The sequence below is a fragment of the Lepidothrix coronata genome, unplaced genomic scaffold, assembly GCF_001604755.1.
Source record: "Lepidothrix coronata isolate B3197 unplaced genomic scaffold, Lepidothrix_coronata-1.0 Scaffold70, whole genome shotgun sequence".
Lineage (NCBI taxonomy): Eukaryota > Metazoa > Chordata > Aves > Passeriformes > Pipridae > Lepidothrix > Lepidothrix coronata.
In genome coordinates, this window is record NW_016690250.1 from 2101129 (window position 1) to 2120782 (window position 19654).

Here is a 19654-nt window from a genome sequence, read left to right on the forward strand (position 1 = left end):
AATCAGCAATTGTGCCCCTACTCTTTTGAAAAAAAATAACCCCCAGAATCTTTGGATTATTACAGGCTGCAAATAGTTCTTGTTTCATAATATCAATCAATTCATATGCTCATTTATGGCACAGTAAACTCCATTCATATTGCAATTTATTCAAAGTTATCTCAACTATCACTGACTTCTGTTCATAAAATTTCAGTTTTCCTTGGATGTATCTCATTCAAACACTGACTACTGGAACTGCTTGCTTGGCTTGTAGGAGGTCTGGAAATACCCCAGATAGTAGGTCCAGGAAAACTACTAACTGGATAGTTTGGTAACTTTGGATGAAACTTCATATTATTATCTTATCAAAGAATGGAATGCATGCACATTCATTACATTTGTGCTTTGTATCTAGAAGTGACCTCTTTGAGAGAATTAATAATATCCTTCATTTTTCTCCCTTCATGACTAAATATAAAAGGAATGCTGAGTACCTGTGTGGATGACACAGGGGGTAAAGCAGCTCAATTTGTGAACTGTTCCAACCTGCATGTGTGGCGTTCCAATGGAAGACTCCAACTTCATTAGAAACTTCAACAGACATTCCTATCCTAGCATTATGGTCATGACTACTCAAGATCTGTTCATCTTGCTTTTTGCTACGAAGGCTCTATATGTCATTATGAAATGGGTTTTTTCTTCCCCTCTCCTCCCAACTTTCTTCCCACAATCCTTTCAGAATAACAGAACTTTTGCTTTAAATCTGAAATTGATAGCTCCAGATTTAGCTTTCCATGACAGTAAAGAAACTGCAGAGAAAAAAGGACTGTCAGTCAACATGCCAACCTCCAGTGGAAACCTTTTATATTGGGAAGAGCTTGCCTATTCAATTAAAACAATGATATTTCTATATTCTACACTTACCTTTGGGCTATATGTTGTGTCTTTAATAATCTACCTACCACAGATACCACATGATCAAAGCTTGCCAAAATCAAATCAACTAAAGAACTTTATCACAGTAATTCAAGAGCAAGACATTTTAAAGTAACAATACTTATTCTTTATACTAAAAAAGTACAACATCTAACCTACACAAAATCAGAATCTAGCTGCTTGTCACTCTCAGAAGAGAAATACCTTCCATATAAATGCATGCATTTTGTTAGCTATGAAGTGAGAAGGCTGAATATGTTTTCCTTAGTTTACAGTTCTAACACTCTGCATTTTTTATTTCTCAAAAATACTAGATGGAAATTCTGTTTGTTTTGTGGGAGATCCTCAGCATAGGACTAGATTCAGAATTCAAAACTAATAAAGACTAAAAAGGATCAAAGAAAATTATTTTATAACCTGTAGGCTCCCAGCAGCAGTTGCCCATAAAGAACTCAGCTGAAAATCTGGCCAAATGTTATGGATGTTAACATGATTTCAGAAATACAATGTTCTGGAGTACATTAAAAAATATGCAGTGATCTAAATGATTAATTCCTTATTTGCCACATTATTTTGGCAGGTGAGTGATTGATCACACGGCAGGTAACATACCATTTACCCAAAACAGCATTGTGACAAAGGCAGGCTACATAGCTGGAACAGCTCAGAATGATCTGCATACCAGCTGGAGCTAGGCAGGATGATAGCAATCATCAAAAATATTGCACACATGGTTTCACCAGGATACCCTAATGAAAGCAAACCTTATCACAGAGAAACAGCTGATAGCTATTCTCTCATTTATTAGGAAAGTCCAGGTCTTAATAAATTTTCTAAAGAAAACTGGGCAGAACATATCAATGTGGTAGCTAAAAAAAAAGAATTGCATTATAAATACAATATCTGAAAGAATGTGATAATCTGGAATTTTATTTTAGGGATGCTGATGTAGTCCTCTCAATAAGGCTATTTTATAGTTGTCACCAAGCTGTAAAGTTATCTGCCAAAAAATGCATTTATATTTAGAGAAAAAATTATAAAAAAATGTGCACACAAAAATTTATTCCATGTGTGGGCCAGTAATGCTCCTACACTGGAGACTGCTAAGTATTCTAGGCTCCAACAGCAGACGGATCACCTTTGTGTCAACTCTAACCTCAAGTTACCTTGAGAATAAATTGCATTTGTATTGTATACTCACCTTGGGTTCATTATAAGTCGACGGAAGAAGTAAGTCCAGGTGATATAATCCATTGCATCCTGCTTAGATGTAATAGTTCCAGCAGCAATTTCAGCATTCAAGTGGTCAGCCAGCACTTCTAACAAGCTGAAGAACAGGAAACAAGAGGACTTAGCTGACTTTACAATCACAAAGACAGGTAATATATTTCGTAGAGTTGTCCATTAAAAGCTTTATTACTTTTAATCTGAAAATACTATATATTTATCTTCTGGTAAAAGAGAAGAGAGGAAGAAGGGGGAACGTAATTGCAAGGCCAGTCATCTCCTTTACATGATAGTGGAATGAAGCTCAAATTATTTTTTGATTGGACCAAGAATGCACAAGTTTAAGTCATTCATGGAATGTATTCAGATGGAGCTACTCAGTGGTAACTTGTGAATATTGTATGTTGACCATATGATCATGCTGGTTTAATCCAATAGAGAATCATCTGGAAAGACAAACAGGAAATGAAACAGTGGCAATAGCTTAGCTAATACTCAACAAATACTTGAGGGTTATTAAAATTACATCAAAACTGCTTTCCCCAGATTTTGCCTCATCTTCATCCAATGTTAAAAAAAAAAGAAAAAAAGAAGAGCAGCTACTTTTACCCAGAAAGATCTAAACTCGAAAACACAGAAGAACAAAAGCAGTTAAAGTCATTCTTAAAAAATAAAATACTGTGTCATTAAATGGAACAAAGACCTCCATTAGGGTATATCTAATGAGATCATGCCTGGCTAGAGTTCAATCAGAGAATTGCAAATATCCTTAAGGTTCAATCTAATTTTTCTCATATTATAATCCTTTTTCTTTTCCCAATATTCTTTCCCTCTTGCTAAAAGTAAAGAATAATTTGGCTTGAGTAGCTGTTTTACTGCTCTATACTGCTGACTGAATGCTTCTAAAGGTCAGAACTGCAGGTGTTCTACACAGATTGTCCAACAGAAACTGGACAGATGATCCAATTCCACAATAATGAGTGCTTTTTCTTTTGTTTCTAATGTGTGGTGTTTGAGGCCTATGATCAGGGAGAGCACAAGGCCTGTTATATGAGATGAGTACTCAAGTCTTACAACTAATACATAGACAATGGCTTTTATGAAAAACTTTAATTAAAAAAATATTAAGTTTAATTTTACGAATTGGAAATACTATACAAAGCTGATAAATCTGCTCTTTGGTTGGCAGAACAGATAGGAAAGCATTCCAAACTAAAACCCCTCCAAAACACTCAGATAGTTTCTCTTTGAAGACATGAAGCCTCTTCAAATACTTGATCATAAAAGTGACCGAGACAAATCTAAGTTAATTGGTTCACAACCTACACAGAACTTAGGGAGATTGTTATTAATATGTGAATCTTCATCTGAAAGGTTATCAAATATTCCTTCTTTATAGCAAAAGATGGAATATATTAAGTTACAAAGTAAATATATACATATAAAATGAGCTACCAGAAACACAGAATATTTATAGTCTTCCAAACAGGAAAAAGGTGTGATTACTACTGTTATATTGAAGATATGATTTCTTTATTTAGAAACATCACTTACCAATGAACAGAGATATTTCTTAGTTTATGCTAGTGCCATGCAGTCTGGATATATCATCAATATTTTAATCACACCACTCTTTTGACTTATTTGCTATCATTTTGAAGAAGTGCAACTCCTAGCCTTTTGTGCTAAATGAAATTTCTATGTTAAAAAAGTATGGTTTCCTAAGGAAATGAAATGTATGTCTCCGCATTTTCTGTTTGAAAAAATTATGTGTCTGTCTGTGCACCACAGAAGTTAATTTTCAAATACACCAGTCCATTTCCACTACATTTCATAGGTGGATTGCACTCTCAAGCTCCTACAAATTTCCTGAGCAGAATAAAGTTCCCATTATTGCTTATGTTGAGGGATGAAGTTTCCTTAGGAGAACAATACTTCATCACTGAGAAAAGCTTTCAGTAATGTTCATGCTTTATCAGATGTCTGAGAATTCCTCCATGAAACATGCATCTACAGGAGTTGGGCTTCTAGTTGAACAACTAAGAATATTAAAAATATCAAAACCAAGGCACAAATTACATTATGCCAGACAGCAAACTAAGTTCAGAGAGGCTGCAAAAAGGTAGTGTTTCTACATTTCTGACAAAAATGTTGCAATTTTGAAAGGAAAGATATGTTGAAAGTGTATTAGTAAGAGTTTACACCATGTAGATTTCTCGTTGAACTTGTGAAATTTTGAAGAATGTAGTATCTATAATGATACAAGTACTCTAGGTAAAAAGTGTTAGAAACTCACCTACTTTTTGCTATTAAGAATTTGTCACAGAATTTCGAAGAGGTCTCTGATAATCACGTATAGTTGTCCTAAACCCTGCCCTTGAAAACAGTTTTTCTCATTTACATGTCTGAGACAACACATGGAACCAGAGAGGTATTTGTAGTATTATTTGGGAATGGACTGAAGAGCTCAAAAATGCTTGAAAACTCAGGGGAGAAAGATGGGTAAAGATCGGTAATATTTTTTGAAAATTATCTTCCTCTTGACTCCAATATGTAGGAGTTTTCCAGCACAGGAATTTTGTTTCCACTTCCTCTGTCCCTCATTTGTAGTATTTGCTTTATCTTTACCTTGATTCCACTGGGAAAGGTTCATAAAGGAATTTTTTGTAGAAGTCTTTCTTAATATCATGAACTAGAATTACAGCTTTTCCTTGGTCATCAAACTGTGGTCTGCCAGCACGTCCCATCATCTGAAGTACATCTGCCAAAGAGACAACAATGTATAAACCAAATGTATTTGCTTGGATGCATAAATAACCGTATTTATGTCTGTATAATATACAACACAGGATTTTTGTTTTTTTTCTATCTCAGATAACTTTATGATGAACTTCTTTCTGGCAGAGACTTATCCTCCTACATACTGAAAGACCACCACTGCAACAGAATCCAAGCTTATGTCTAATACAAATTTCATCTACTCTCCTTCCATTCCACATCCATCCCTCATTTGGTCATATGCAATTAAAGATGATGAGTAAGAGAACTCATGAAGGCAACAATGACAACTGTGTATTATTTTCCAATTTTCAAATATTTGACTTCACATTTATACAAGTTTTTCATATAAGCTTTTCTGCTAGATACGATTTCCTAGGTTTTGAGTATTTGGGAGATAAAATGCTAAAGGCAATATCTAATTCCTGAATGCGATGTTATTTACCACTCAAATTTCATGACAAGTTATATTAGTTAATAGCACAGGATTAGAGATGGTTTCATATCCTATGTTGTCCCTATATCAGATCACAATATACAAATTTAAAAGCTAATACAGCTAAAGCTTACCTCTACTACTCTGCCTACACACCATTACTTGCACATACTAGTTAATGACTTATATGAACATTGAAAATACTAGTTTATGCAAAACATGCTCAACTTGCTAGCTGCCCACTAAGATAAGTATGCTTATCATTTATTTGTTTGTGTCTTATCTGAGAAGTGCATCTGCACACGCTGTTTTGTGTCCTGCTCAACAGAGCTCTGATTCCTTTCTGGTACCTCCAACTGCTGTTTAACTTAGAAGAAACAATGGAAAGCAATTCCTAAGTAAGATTTACATCTTTATTTTAAAACTTTTTAATGTTTTGTTTACTCCCTATGAGCTCTGTCATACCTGCCCAACATGTGGCTTGCAGTACTGGGCATTTTGAAAAGAGATTTCTTTGAGTTCAGAATCAATAAGCTTTTGGCCCAAAGCTCATCTGGGTAAAGAAAATCCAGAGATAATGGGATACATCAGTGGACCATTATAGGAGAAATAGACACCCAATGGTGAGTTTTTAGTAACATGTTTTCACTTATGTACTGACAAGCTATATAGACAGTAATGTTTTTTATCAGTATATTCCTTTTGTTAGTTTAGGAGTGACATTAAAATGTAAAAATGAAACTATTTAAATCTGCTGCTTCTGAACAGGTGTATGCACAGGAGGGTGATGGAACGACTTTAATGTGGTAAATTAAATTGTGCATAATACCATATAGGAAATGGATTTACTAAAAAGCATCAAGGAAATTGTTTTTGCCAATATCCACTATGTAATTATACAAACCCAATATTTTCTTTACTGACTATATGTTCCTTGGCCGCTTTTAATCACTGGACTAAACTCCTGAAATGTTAAATATGATCCAACTGGCTGACTAAATAAATGTCTGGTAACTGAGAAAAGGCCCTCCCCAAAACCTCTGACTTCACTCAAAGAAGCATTCTTGCTTATTTTGAAATTACTGAACACTCCACAGTGATTCATTCTGCCCTCAGCTGCTTCCTTGGAGCCAAATGCATTCCTGATACAGAAAGGTAACTTTGGTAGTGAAAACCAAGTAATACCACAATGGAGCAGCGAAGGCATAACTTGAGGGCAGCATTAAAGACAGTATTGGGAAATTTTTGGAAGTATTTCAGAAAGAAATTAATTACATTTCATTTTATTGCTGCTGCAGAACTGTGCTACCTATCCACAAAAATTCCAGATGCACAAATATTCTCTAGAAAGTTAAAAATAAAACTGCTTTAGGCAAACGGCACCACATGTTTCTTCATAAAGTAAAGAATCTGCATTTTCTGTTGCAGTGCAGACAACAAAATCTGAATGCTTCCATCACAGATGGTGGTATTCCATCCACTCCCTCCCCCATCCCAAGTCTTATTGAAAAAGCAGGAATTGAACTCCCAGTGCTGAAGCTGCCTGAATTAAAAAAGGCAATGAAGAGTAAAAGTATCAGCATTCTCTAAAGCCTTTGTGAGTACCTGTACAACAGGTTTCTAAAACAGCATAGAAAGTCTCCAATGCTTATTGAGTTTCTGATTTCTTTAAAGTACATTATTTTCTCTATTACTGATTTCTGACAGTCCCACAGATTCAACATAAAATTTAAAGTTTCAGTTGATTTCTTTCTTTGGCCCTTTTCCTCATTCAGCAATAAAGTCAGTCATCGCTGGTCTTCCAGTCGGCACAAGCAAGATACTACTTCGCTGCCGAGACTATTTCTACTAAGTTTACATCACCCAATACAAGTCACAGAATACAAGTCACAGAATACAAGTGTGCATGGATAAACTCCCAGGTCATACCAGAATCTCTGAACAAGACAGTTGGTCTGGAAATTGATCCCAAGTTTCCTGCAGAGCACTAACCACTAAATTAAGCTCTATGACGGGTTACGTGAAGAAGTAACCCCTGTAGTATTTTCAGTTTGAGCTTTTTTTCATTACTAAACTCCTCTTACTGAAAAAGAGTGCACGGGTGAAAAGACATTGCATGGCTAAAAAGATGCAAGCTCTCTATTTACTTCACAAATAATATTTGGATTGTCCTTAGGTGTATACATCACTAGTGTAGCATAGGATTATTTAATAATAAACTTTCTCTTGTGAAAAGAGAAAGGGGAAACAGAACAGGAAACCTGGAATAAATTTAGCTTGTCCTCATTCTTCAAGCTTAGTACCATCCAGACAAATATTCTCCCTGTCTGAACTCTGAAAGAAGTTCTTCCATAGTTAACTTTCTAAGGCTGGTTGAAAACGCTGCAGAACATGAATTTACCAGAGCCAGAAAGCAATAAAAGTCTGTGTCAAGATCGAAATTCAAATATTTAATTTTGCTGCTTATTTCTGAAGTATTCCTTACATCAGTGAACATACTAGACCAGTTAAGGTTTTTCATTTACTGTCAAGTGACTATGTAAACACTTTATTTTCTCATACATGTGTGATTCAACTGTTGTGTTTTAAACCACGTTTAAGTTTACGGTTGGAAATTTGTTTCTATTTAGAAAAGGTTTAAAAAATGAAAAAAAAATTGCAGGCATGAATACTTCCTTTTATACAACTAACTATATAGCTAAATTGTCTCTTTAATTGTTTAATGTCTATTTTGGATGATACACATTAAAGGAATTTAGCATTAAAAAGATTTGCAAAACAGAAACATTTTCATTATTACATAAAATCTTAAGAGCTCTCTTACAACTGCATTAAACAAAGAAATCTTTTCCTCATCTCTCCTAGTTTGTACCCAGATTAAGTATTTTCACTGATCAGTTACTAAACAATTCAGATCATTTGCACATGATTAAAATACATTTCAACATAGGAACATTTCCATAATTTATGTCAGTACCTGTAATGGGATAATCCACGTAACGCCTTGTTTTTCCATCATAGTATTCTGTTCCTTTAACAATTACTAAATGAGCTGGAAAATTTACACCCCAAGCTAATGTGCTTGTGGCAATAAGAACCTAAGACAGAAAGAAAGATTAATGAAGTCTATGTAACAAAAAGCCAACTTTTAAAATTCCATGTAAAACTCATTATGGTAGGATTCAAAAAGAACACATATACCTGGATTTTGCAGTTCACAAACAGTTCTTCCACAGTTTTTCTGTCCCTTTCGTGCAGACCCGCATGGTGCATGCCTATTCCAAAAGCAAGTGTCAGCTTCAGATTTGAATCTCTAACTGTCACTATAATGTCATTCATCTGTAACAGAAAGAATAATTTCATGTTTTAAAACAGATTACCCAGAAATTTTAAACTTTTAGGATTGTCGTTATTTTTTTTCCTTTTTTTTTTTTTTTCAGCAAGGATAATTTGCTCAGTGCTGTTTATACAAACAGGAAAACAGAGCCTTCTTCAGTCTCTGAAAAGTCTGTGTTTAGTCTAAAAAGATAAAATACTTATATTAATGATAAGGGGGGAATAGGAAATGCACATGACTTTATTGACATGCTAAGTAACAGAGACAAGGAAATGAAAATGCTGAAAATATCTTGACAGGTCTGGCAAATGCTGTGCATTCTGTTCTGTGTTTGTTTAATGCAATCCCTAGTATCAAAGGGGTTAGAACTGGTATAAAAACAGCAAATCCCTGCAACCAGTAACATAATAAATTTGGCTCTCTTTAATGCCTTTGAAAAGACAGACATAGTTCTTCAGTTTGATAATTTTGCAGTTATTATTCACAGGAAAGTTTTTTTTTCACATGCTGAAATGAAAATTAATTTTGATTTTTTTTGAGTATGAGTTTGTAATTTATAGACTCAAACCCTGTAGTGAAACCCAGCATTTATTGCATTCATTTAAAACTTTTAGAAGTCCAGACAAGAGCTATTTTTATTACTATTTCTAATTTTTCAAACCTCATGTCGATGACTACCTGGAATCATTTTAAGTACTATCGTTTTAACTATCTTTTTTGCCTACATTTTTAAGTAGTAAATTTGATAATAAACTTATTTATTTCTGTAGATGACCTCTATGAAAAGCCTCTCAGTAATAATGAACAAAACTGTCTTGTTTAGTGATTTTATCCCTCAATATTCCTTTTATTGTTTTATTTCTAAGGTCGTTTATTATTTTATGTGATTTTAATTTAATTACAGCCAGGAACTTCAAAATTTATGCTCTTATTAGTGGTTTCCTGGTGCCACCAGCAGTGGCATGATGATATTGCATACTTATGGGCAGCATCATTCATAGTTAACATAGGAGGTATAGTCATGGTTAAAGAAAAAACAGTAGTGCAGAACAAATTAGTCAGGGTAACTGAAAAATTTGGACACAGTGTTCAGTCTCATCTCGGACTGAGTATCCCAAAGTACCAAAATATGATACTTGCTTGACTGCAGTGATATCTTCATTTCTACTTTGGACTCTGAGGTGTTGCACTTCTGATGTTTAAAACCGTACCCTCTCTAAATATTTCCTGGGTTTTATAATTCTCAGACCCTAATATGAATAAGATTATTCATATATCTAAACTTATGTAAGATGATACTACTATTATACAAAGAATCCTTAAGAGGTATAAAAAAGGTGGAGAATATAACAGTCCATATTGAGGTTTTTAAAACAAAAAAATGAACAAACAATATGGATTTTGTAAATCAATCAATTTTGTTAGGAAGAGCAAATTACAAAGCATTTAAAAAGTCTATTTGTTGAAGTAGTATTGACTAACAGAACCACAAAGAAGTGGAATTAACAGAGAACTCAACTGAAAAAAAACCCACGTTCAAGTTTTGACAGATCAATCAATTTGACCAGTCAATGGAAGCTATTAAACTTTGAAGAGAGTAAAGAGCTGAATGAAAGGAGGATATGTTAAAGGATAAAGTTTATCTATCAAGATACAATCAGCAAACCTTTGATTTCTCTAGTCAACATGTAGACATGTGACTGCAGTGTGGACAACATGAATCATGACCCATCCTAAAGAGTTTTTCTTCTAAGACTAAAAAACAGCTAATGAGAACACATATACCATTTTCTCTACAATTATGACCATCAACATACAATACTAAAAATATTATCAAACTCTTTAATGTTTTCTGTGCTATGGATTTATGGAGTGGTACCAATACTGCATAGGCTCTCCATGTCTAAATAGATACTTTGAGAAATAATAGCTGTATGTATATATTTGGTAGGATATTAAGATGAAAAAATAGAAAACAAAACTGGAAAATATCTGAAAAATAAACAAAACAGAACAAGAAGAATGTATTTACATTTTACTCAATTTCTGCATTCAAAAATTGGTAAAAGATTGCTGAATTAATTTTTCTTCTCCCCATCAAGAATCAGCACCTCATGATAGTTATGTCTTTAATGTAATGGAAGAAGCCAATTCCAATGACATTTATTCCATTATTCACATCAGCAGAATCTGATATTGGGAAAATAATGAATCTAAACTCCCTTTTCCTCTAGAGCAGTACGAGGATCAAATTAGCTGATTTGGATTAGTCTATAGTGATTAGACTGCTCCTTCAGCACATGCAGTTTTACAGTGCGAGTAATTTTCAGTACAGAACCTGAGATAAGCCTTTTTGCCATATAGTTGCCAGCATAAAACATCCTAAATTCACACGGCTGGGAATTTATTCAGAGATGTTCTTCTTGCTTTTACAATCAGTGGTGGTTATTTTTTTCCCCTCTGACTTGTATTACAGCGGTGGCCTGTGGTGCTGTTAGTCATACCTGCAAAGCAGTATAATTTACCACAGGAAAACTAAAGAACCCTTAGCAGGAGAGCTGGCGCATGTACTACGATCCTGTCATTTTAGCAGCAGGGAATCCTAGTCATTTTAGCTGACCCCTTACTTTCATATAAATCATTGTAATAAACATAACTCTTTTACCCATAGGCACAATCCAAGGCTTAAAATTCTCAGGACAATTTATTTAAAAATATAACTCTCTTAGGTCAATGTAGTGTAAGAACATTATAACTTTCTATTAGGAAATAATGGCACAATTAATAGGTTCATTAACCAGAAACAGACAAAGCACTGTGACTTTAAAACAAATCTAATATTTCTGCATTCTTATAACTAAATTATTATTTATTTTTCTGAAAACAACTGTAATGTTGTTTTACTCATAGAAGGGTAAAGAAAATATATTTTAATAACAGAAAATAAGTATATTAAAATAACATAAGGAAATATGCACAGTACTGACATACTCCCCCCCACCATACACCAATGCAGGGAACTTAATGCAAGGAGGGATTTTTCCCTGGACTCCAGGACAGGTAGGATTGGGCCCACACTGAAAGGTTTTACTATCCTTCACAGATTTTTTTGATAAAAAACCAAAAATATTTCCTGTGTTCCTAATATTAGGTTGATAAGGAATCTGCCTTTTAATAAAAAAACCATTTGAAAACCAATTCAGGACTCTAGTACATCGCAAAATATCTATTCTAAAAAGTAAACTATATTTCCATATTTTCTATTCTAATTTCTGAACAAGCTAGATTTTTCTCAAACTACTAAGTAGTCATTTTCTTTGTTCCTGCACATATGTAAACTGTTGAACCATTTACTTTAAGCTAATAGAACTTTTTTTTATATATTTTAAATTTATTATACTTAAAAAGCTTTTGTAGAAAGATAGGATTCCATTTAAGCAGATACATTACCCTGTGCCTGAAATACATTCCAGTCAGAGTATAATTCAGCAAGTTGATGACAATGCTGGCTCCAAAAGAAAGGAGGAGACCAGATTGGACAAGAATGAGCTAACAGATTGTGCAGCCCAATTCTGTCCCTTTGAGTGTGATATATTGTTTCAAGATGCTAAAAACCCATACTTTCTCAAAGCATATCTGTTGTGCTGGTTTTCCCATTTTCACAGAATTCTCATTATTAGTACTCTCTACTCTTTTCAAAGCACGTCAGACTCAGACCATATGCCACTGAATAATGCTTATCAATTGTCTAAAATGCCCAATAGAAGAAAGATGTGCCAAACAAAGGAATCGTGAAAGTTATGAAGTCTTTTACAAAAATAATTACATATTTCACATCTGCTACAGATGTTAAGTGAAATAAAAACATCTCCTTGTTATAACTAAATGCTAATTTTTATGACACACTTTTGTGTCATAAAACCAACATCTTGTAGAAGGAAGTTGAACTTCTATAATGAGCGAAACATTTAGAAATCATTCTTGGGTACCCTCCTGATCTTTAAATGCAGAAAAAAATAACATCTTAGAAAATTATTTTTGATGAAGAGTTGGCTTATACTTCAGAACTCTCCCACACAGAACAAGATGCCTAAACCAACTCAAATAAGATTACTGAAGAAACATTTTCAAATAAGGTTTAAACAGTTGAGATATATTATTAAATCATATATTAATACTTCATAATAATACATTAAAACATAATAATATATTAAAACAATTAACACTGAAAGTCTCATCTAAATGACAGCAATGACACAAATGACACAGACCAGATTCTTCTATTCCTGTTTTACAGCACAACATTACCTCACAACATTAACATGGAGATAACAGGTTATTTGATCAGAGAATGAGAAGTCATCTTTTTTCTTTCCAACAATTCTTGGGATTTTTTCGTTGGTTTTGGCTTCGTTTGTTTGTTTTATTAGCAATGCAAACCAGAACTATTGGTAAAATTTAATTCACTTTCATGCATATGTCTATGTATATATCCACATAGTGTACAAACACATATACAAATCCATAAGTAGTGCACACATGTTTACACACTCATGTGACTAAAATGGCAAAATCAGTATGGGTCTGATTCATTCTTTTGGAGTCAATGAATATCCTTCATTCAAGGGCTCTTGAATTCAGTGGAAGCTAACTATTGCCTGATATGGATGCTATTGAATATTATTGTAGGTATGTTTGTGCTAAAGGATATTGGTTATTTCTAGAGGTTTCATAAAGAACAGTCTTAACAGGATGCAGATGGCAAAAATGATGCACAAAGCAGAATGCAAAAATCATTGTGGTTAAAGTTAAAACTATATACATTGATACATTTTTTGTCATCCTTGTACTGTAAATACTGAAAATAAATAAATAAATAAAACCCCAAGTATCTGGACAGGAAATAAATTTTTAAAAGAACCCCACCAAATAAATAAGAAAACACCCTGATTGTCTGCTGGTGAGAACTGCATTCTAACTTCAAACAATAAACCATAAATACTACTTTGTACTTTTGTTTTGGGTTAAAACAAAAAGCTGTAAAAACATTAGAGAAAAATAAATAAACTGAAAACTTGATTCTAATAAATTACGTTGTAAAAAGATTGCACCATCTTCCACCACCACAGATGTAGATGCAATTTCTGACAGAGAAGGACTTGTTCCTCTTTAGTCAGCTCCCAATGTAGAACAGTATAACTCATCTTACTCAAGCTTACCATTATAAACTGGTGGCACTGTCTGTTTCCAAAAGCATAATCTGAGCTATCGTCCCTTTTAACAAGATAAGTTATGGGTCACAAGCTTGAACGTGACAGTCCTGGCTGACAACTGCAAATTAGAATTTTAGCAAGGATATGTGTATTTAAAAATCATCTAATGATTATACAAAAAAGCAAGGTAAGCATAAGGTTTTCTTTTACCATGGGCATCTTGGCATCAATGAACAAGAAAAAGAAATGAAGAACTACTCTATTTACAGGTGAAGTCTTCTCTTTGAGATGAACTGCCCATTCACATTTCTGTCATGATGCATCTGTGCCTCATAAGTATAACCAAAACAATCTTTAGAGAGTGATGTCTAATGAAGAGTCCTTGCTACTACTATGGGTGGCAAGGAAGGCAGCTTCTGTTGCTGCTTCTTCACTCTTTGGTGAAAAATAAACTCTGCTGCATATTGTAAGAGGGATAGAGAGCTCATTTTGGAACGTGTATCGACAACTAACCTTACAGAAAAATTAAAAAACATTTCTAAGGCTTTAAGATAGGTAGTTATTCTTTCTTCTTCAAGAGACTGCCCACTTACACTCTGGTCAAACTGTGGCAGTCTCCCTTAAATCCTGAAGAGTGTCTGCATGTGAGTTGGAAAATGTCGGAAAGAGCTTTGAAGTATCATCTACAAATCCTGGCAAGCAGAGTATTGCAACATCACTGGAAGCTTCCTTGGTCTGACTAAGGTATATATAGTACCTGAGGTACTTGAGAGGACATTTATTCACAAAAAACATGCACATCACCTGAAACTTAATTGCATAGAATATATTAAACAAATCTAACTATTGTAGTGCAGCAACAGGTCCAGTGGAACTGGAAAACTGATCAGTACTGGAAACAGCAATTTTCATCAAGTACTGCTCAGTATTATGAAGACCGACTGCTGTCTCAACCTTCTGAATACCTTTCAACTTTCTTAATACTACAATGGGTATGAGCCAGAAACTGCACACCAGACATCAAATTCAAGGACAGCATCCAGGAAGAACCATCCCCAAAACCTAACGGAGCTGCCTATAACATATATTTTTCAGTAGATGGATAAATAACAAAATTCCTTCTCAACGATAATTCAGTTGCACCTGTTAGACTACTGACTCCTTTGAGGGAAAGAACATCTTTTATGATTCCTCCATGATCCAGGCATGCTGTTACCTGCTTTGGTGGCAGTGGTTGAAGGCTTGTTTCTGTATGTCACTTATATATACAAATATGTATTGCAGAAGTCTCATGCAAGTTCATGTAATTTGAAATATAACTGATTGATACATTGCCTGAATTTGAAACCTGGAGCCGAGTCGCAGAGATGGAGGTGGATTTGCCTGTTATCTGAGAGTACTGTGAAAGCAGCAGTCTGGAGTTTTGTGAACTGAATTGGTCACAAGCTGCAAATGAGAGCCTGGTTTGGCACTACCACTGCAAGGAGAACCTCTACAGAGAAGATCAGGGAAGCTAAGATGATGGCAAACAAAGATGATGATAAACAAAGATCCAATACTGGTAACAACTAAGGTAACAAAGACCCAGTATCGGTCTCTGCCCTACTCCAATCTCTTCCCCACAAGGTCTGAATCTCTCTCATACCATCACAGAAAAGCTGCCAAGCAGGGTAACACAGAAGAAACACTTCTAATGGCTGTAAGAATCTGTGTCTACCTCAATATCAGTCCTCTAGACGTTATTATGTATGGCATTGTTTACAACATTCTAAGAAGCCTTATGAAGTCTACCCACTGGGAAGCTAATACAAACATAGCCTAACTTTAAGCCACTGTGTAGCAAAACCAATTACATCATTGAACAAAACTAATGAATGAGTTCTCAAAAATCTTATGTCAGCCAAAATTATATGGATAAGGCTGACTGAAGAAAAAGTGCCAAGGTCTGTTGTAAAGCTTGTTAACTTTGTATACACCCATGAAAAAACCTCTTACATCTCAACATACATCACAATTAACAATTACAAATATTGTGAAAATAAAGTAATTTGTCTGTAAGTTCCTCTAAAAAACAGTGGTTGGCAAAAAAACAAATGTGAAAGATGGACATGAAAAAAATTTCTTTAAAGGCAACAACAATTCAGTTCTTCTAACTGGTCTGTTTTTATCCCATATGGAATTGAGAAACTTGAAATATTTGGGCAAGGGATTAAGACATGGAATACCTACTATAAAGTATTTGTTAGTTCTATTTTTCATACTTTAAAATGTTGTAGCAATAGGAGAGAATTTTGTCTGTTTCACCTAGTCTAAGTCTGACCGTAATATAACTTGGAGTTAAAATTTTTAAATATATAAAAAAATTAAATTATTATGGATAAAGAATTAGGCAGGATATACACTATATATGTAGCACTGCTATAGTTTTGTCCTGTGCTTCAATGTCACATGAAACTCAGGCTAATCATTCTCATTTAAAATACAAAACTACAAACTAGTTCCATAATTACCTAAAGAAACGTCCACTTGAAATTGTGGGTACTTCAAACAGAATTGTGTTCTGCATAATAGTGGTAAGATATAACAACTAATCCTCCGTCTTTTACATTTACGTAATCAGAACTGAGTAACTTGGTAGGTATCTTATGCTCCAAACACTCAGCTTATTAATTCAAATACAAATCATATGCAAATGTCATTAAACTAATAAATGCAAAGTCCGCTTGTCCTTGTTGGCTCCTATTTCAAAACCTTATTCTGAAACACGAAATTCAAAGGCTCTTAAGAGAAAAGCCTTTTCCAGCAAGTGAAGAAGTTTCAGTTACAGTTCTTTTCAGGATAGTAGTGGCTCCCAGGACATGGGGAAACTATTCATATTAATGTAAGTAATTTAGGGAAAGCACATTGCATATTCTAATTGTAGGTGAGATTACTGCAGTAAACCAGCACAAGCTACTAGAGTACTCAACTAAATAGTAATAATTTGGATATGAAATGTTTCTGTTAGGCTCAAGAAAACACTAAATAGAGGTTATACAGCTAGAAAAGCAACATCAGATGAGACATGCTTTAGTGGTTTATCATCCAAGACAGCCATTTTCTATTTTAAAATCCATCCAAACCAGGAAGGATATAGTGCTTTATCTCTGAAAAAATCAAATTGTATTTTTTGTGCAAAAAGCAAACAAACACAAACTCTTAATTTAGTAACCTATACTTTTTGGCACATAAAGTTGGTATACAATTGTATAAACATTCATAAAACTGTTGATACATAAATATTCATACAGTAATCAGTTTGGATCTTTTATTTATGACTCCTGCATTTTGCTGTGTTTTAGCCCTAAATTATCACAGAAATTCCTAGTAGAAGATTTGCTACCATTAGAAAAAGCTAACTTTCAAAATCTAGAAAATCTGAATATTAACCAAAAAACCTGTTTTGAAGCAATGATATACTATAATCAGGACCATCAATTGAGAAGAAAACAAATAATACTGTATTCAGAGCAGGTGCCAAACTGAGTGGATCAAATATAGTATGGTATACCATCTGAAAAATGCCGATAAAAGAGAATATTGAATAGTTATCATTTCACCATCACCCATGTTTTGTAATAGACAAAGTAATGACTTTTTGTACAAACAATACGAGAAAATGTAATTAATTATACTGTTTGAAAAATAACAAAAAACTTTGCAATATTTATGTTCTTATAACAAAGCTATTGGCAGAAGCTTTCTTAACTTTTTTTATGTCATCGATTTATTTAATTGATATGCAAGACAAAATCATTATTAAATGATTCATTCTGCAGTATATCTATCTATATATGTATGAATATAGATGGACAGATGCATGTATATACATATATACATATATTCACACAGATATGTATGCATATACATAATACATTTTATGAGAAGGATGATTTTTCTCCTAAAACACTGAAAGGGATTTGGCTTAAATTCCAGCTCAATATCTATATGTTACAGATGTCCAGCTGTAAACTTTAGAGAACACTAGCCCTCTTTCTTCTAGTCTTTATCTTATCTTTGTATCAGACTTATACCATGTGATATATGTTGTCTGGGACAATGGAACTAGCATTAATAAGAGATACACAGGAAAAAACAAAGATAAAAGAGTTCGTGTTCTGAAGTTCAGCTCTTGCACAGACGCTTATATAATCTTAATGGTGACACTACTTTTAATACATATGAAATTTAGCATATGCACAGCTCTTTCAAGATCTACCCTCAAATGACTCTTGTTTTAGAATGATTTTTTTCAAACAAACATCAATAAAATAGAAGCAAAGCAGCAATAATAAAGGTAAAAAGATTCTACCTCTCTTTCATCCATCTTCAGCCACTGTTTGGGATCATCCTCAGTGGCTAGGAAAGCTATCAGATCTAAGGCAGTAAGCCTTGTCTGACGTCTGGACGACACAAAAATAAGAACAGGCTTGGCTGGAGAATGACTCCGAATTGCTGTTGAGGAAAACAGAACTTGAGAATTAGGCCCTTTAAAGACAAAAATTAAGAGTTTCCCTTTGCAATATGTAGATAGATGACAGACCTCTCTGAAGATGACATACAGGTATACATGTATACTTTGTCTTAGATGAGCATATACCACCTCTGAACCAAAGACCATAAAATTATGCTTAGCTGAGTCTGAGTTAAGTGCCCTGACACTTCAGTGATCATTGTAAGCTAATTAAGAGAATTGGTTAGGAAAAAAACCCAACATAACACCACAAAACCTAGAGAAGCTTTCTAGACTTCAAAGCTTGTGAATTTCTCTATCTCAGTGTAATAAATACGTTAATGTTTTTTCTACCCTGTTGGAGTATGTTGTCTCAGATAAAGTGCCATCAAAGTCAAAAACTTACTTTTTGCCCGACCTTTTTTTTCTGTGTTTACTAATTAGTCTGACATATTTAAACCAATTATGTTTTAGAACTTTTAAAAAAAGCATTTTCTTGCTTAGCCCATTATGGAGAACTTTGAGGTTGCAAGCAAATTTTTATGGTCCCAGGAATAAGTATTGCCATGAAAATGCTAAAATAACCTTGACTGTATCATGTCAAACAAGTGGGGAACAGAGCCTTCAATAAATCATATTTCTACAGATTTTCTAGCGTCAACAAGCACAGAAGAATGAACAGGTGTACCTAGAATTTTCAAATACTCTAAGTCACTTATAATCCATTTGTGTGTTTTGTCATATAATTCTCATTCTAGCAATTAAATTTACGTATTGTTAATTTCTGAAAACTATTTCCCACTATCCATCTCCACATATTGTTCCCCAGTTCATCAATACTACCCAGCATGTGCTCCTGCATATACACACACTATGCAGTTGTGAAATTATTGAAATAGGATAATTCATGCGTATTTATATCTCACAACTATATATGCCAATATATCTATATATTTTAAAAGCCCAACATCTAATGGATTTTTGTTGCTTTAGGAACAGGTGTGGCAGAATAGCCCAAGACAGATTTATTGTTCATTAGTGTTTTTGTACAATGCTCTTGTGGAGGTGTAAATAATCCGAGCTGTCAAGATTGGTCTCTAGTCCACAATCAATACTTTGCTTCTGTCATAAGGCTAATTAAAGCAGCTAAAAAGTCACCTCACAAATGTCACCTCACAATCAACAGCAGTTCACATTACAAAATTTATTTTGGAGGTTATTTTTAATTGATATAATAAATATTCCTTATGTAA

The 19654-nt window shown here is 34.0% G+C and overlaps 1 protein-coding gene across 1 annotated transcript in view; it reads right to left on the bottom strand.

Moving 5' to 3' along the window:
• Nucleotides 1-19654, bottom strand: part of ASCC3 (activating signal cointegrator 1 complex subunit 3) — a 270615-nt gene that overhangs the window by 47637 nt on the left and 203324 nt on the right. The window contains exons 30-34 of the mRNA XM_017818701.1: nt 18261-18403; nt 8561-8698; nt 8337-8457; nt 4774-4906; nt 2120-2245 (exon numbers count right to left, since the gene is read on the bottom strand). Coding sequence (XP_017674190.1) covers nt 2120-2245; nt 4774-4906; nt 8337-8457; nt 8561-8698; nt 18261-18403 — 661 coding nt within the window. The remainder of the gene's footprint in view (nt 1-2119; nt 2246-4773; nt 4907-8336; nt 8458-8560; nt 8699-18260; nt 18404-19654) is intronic.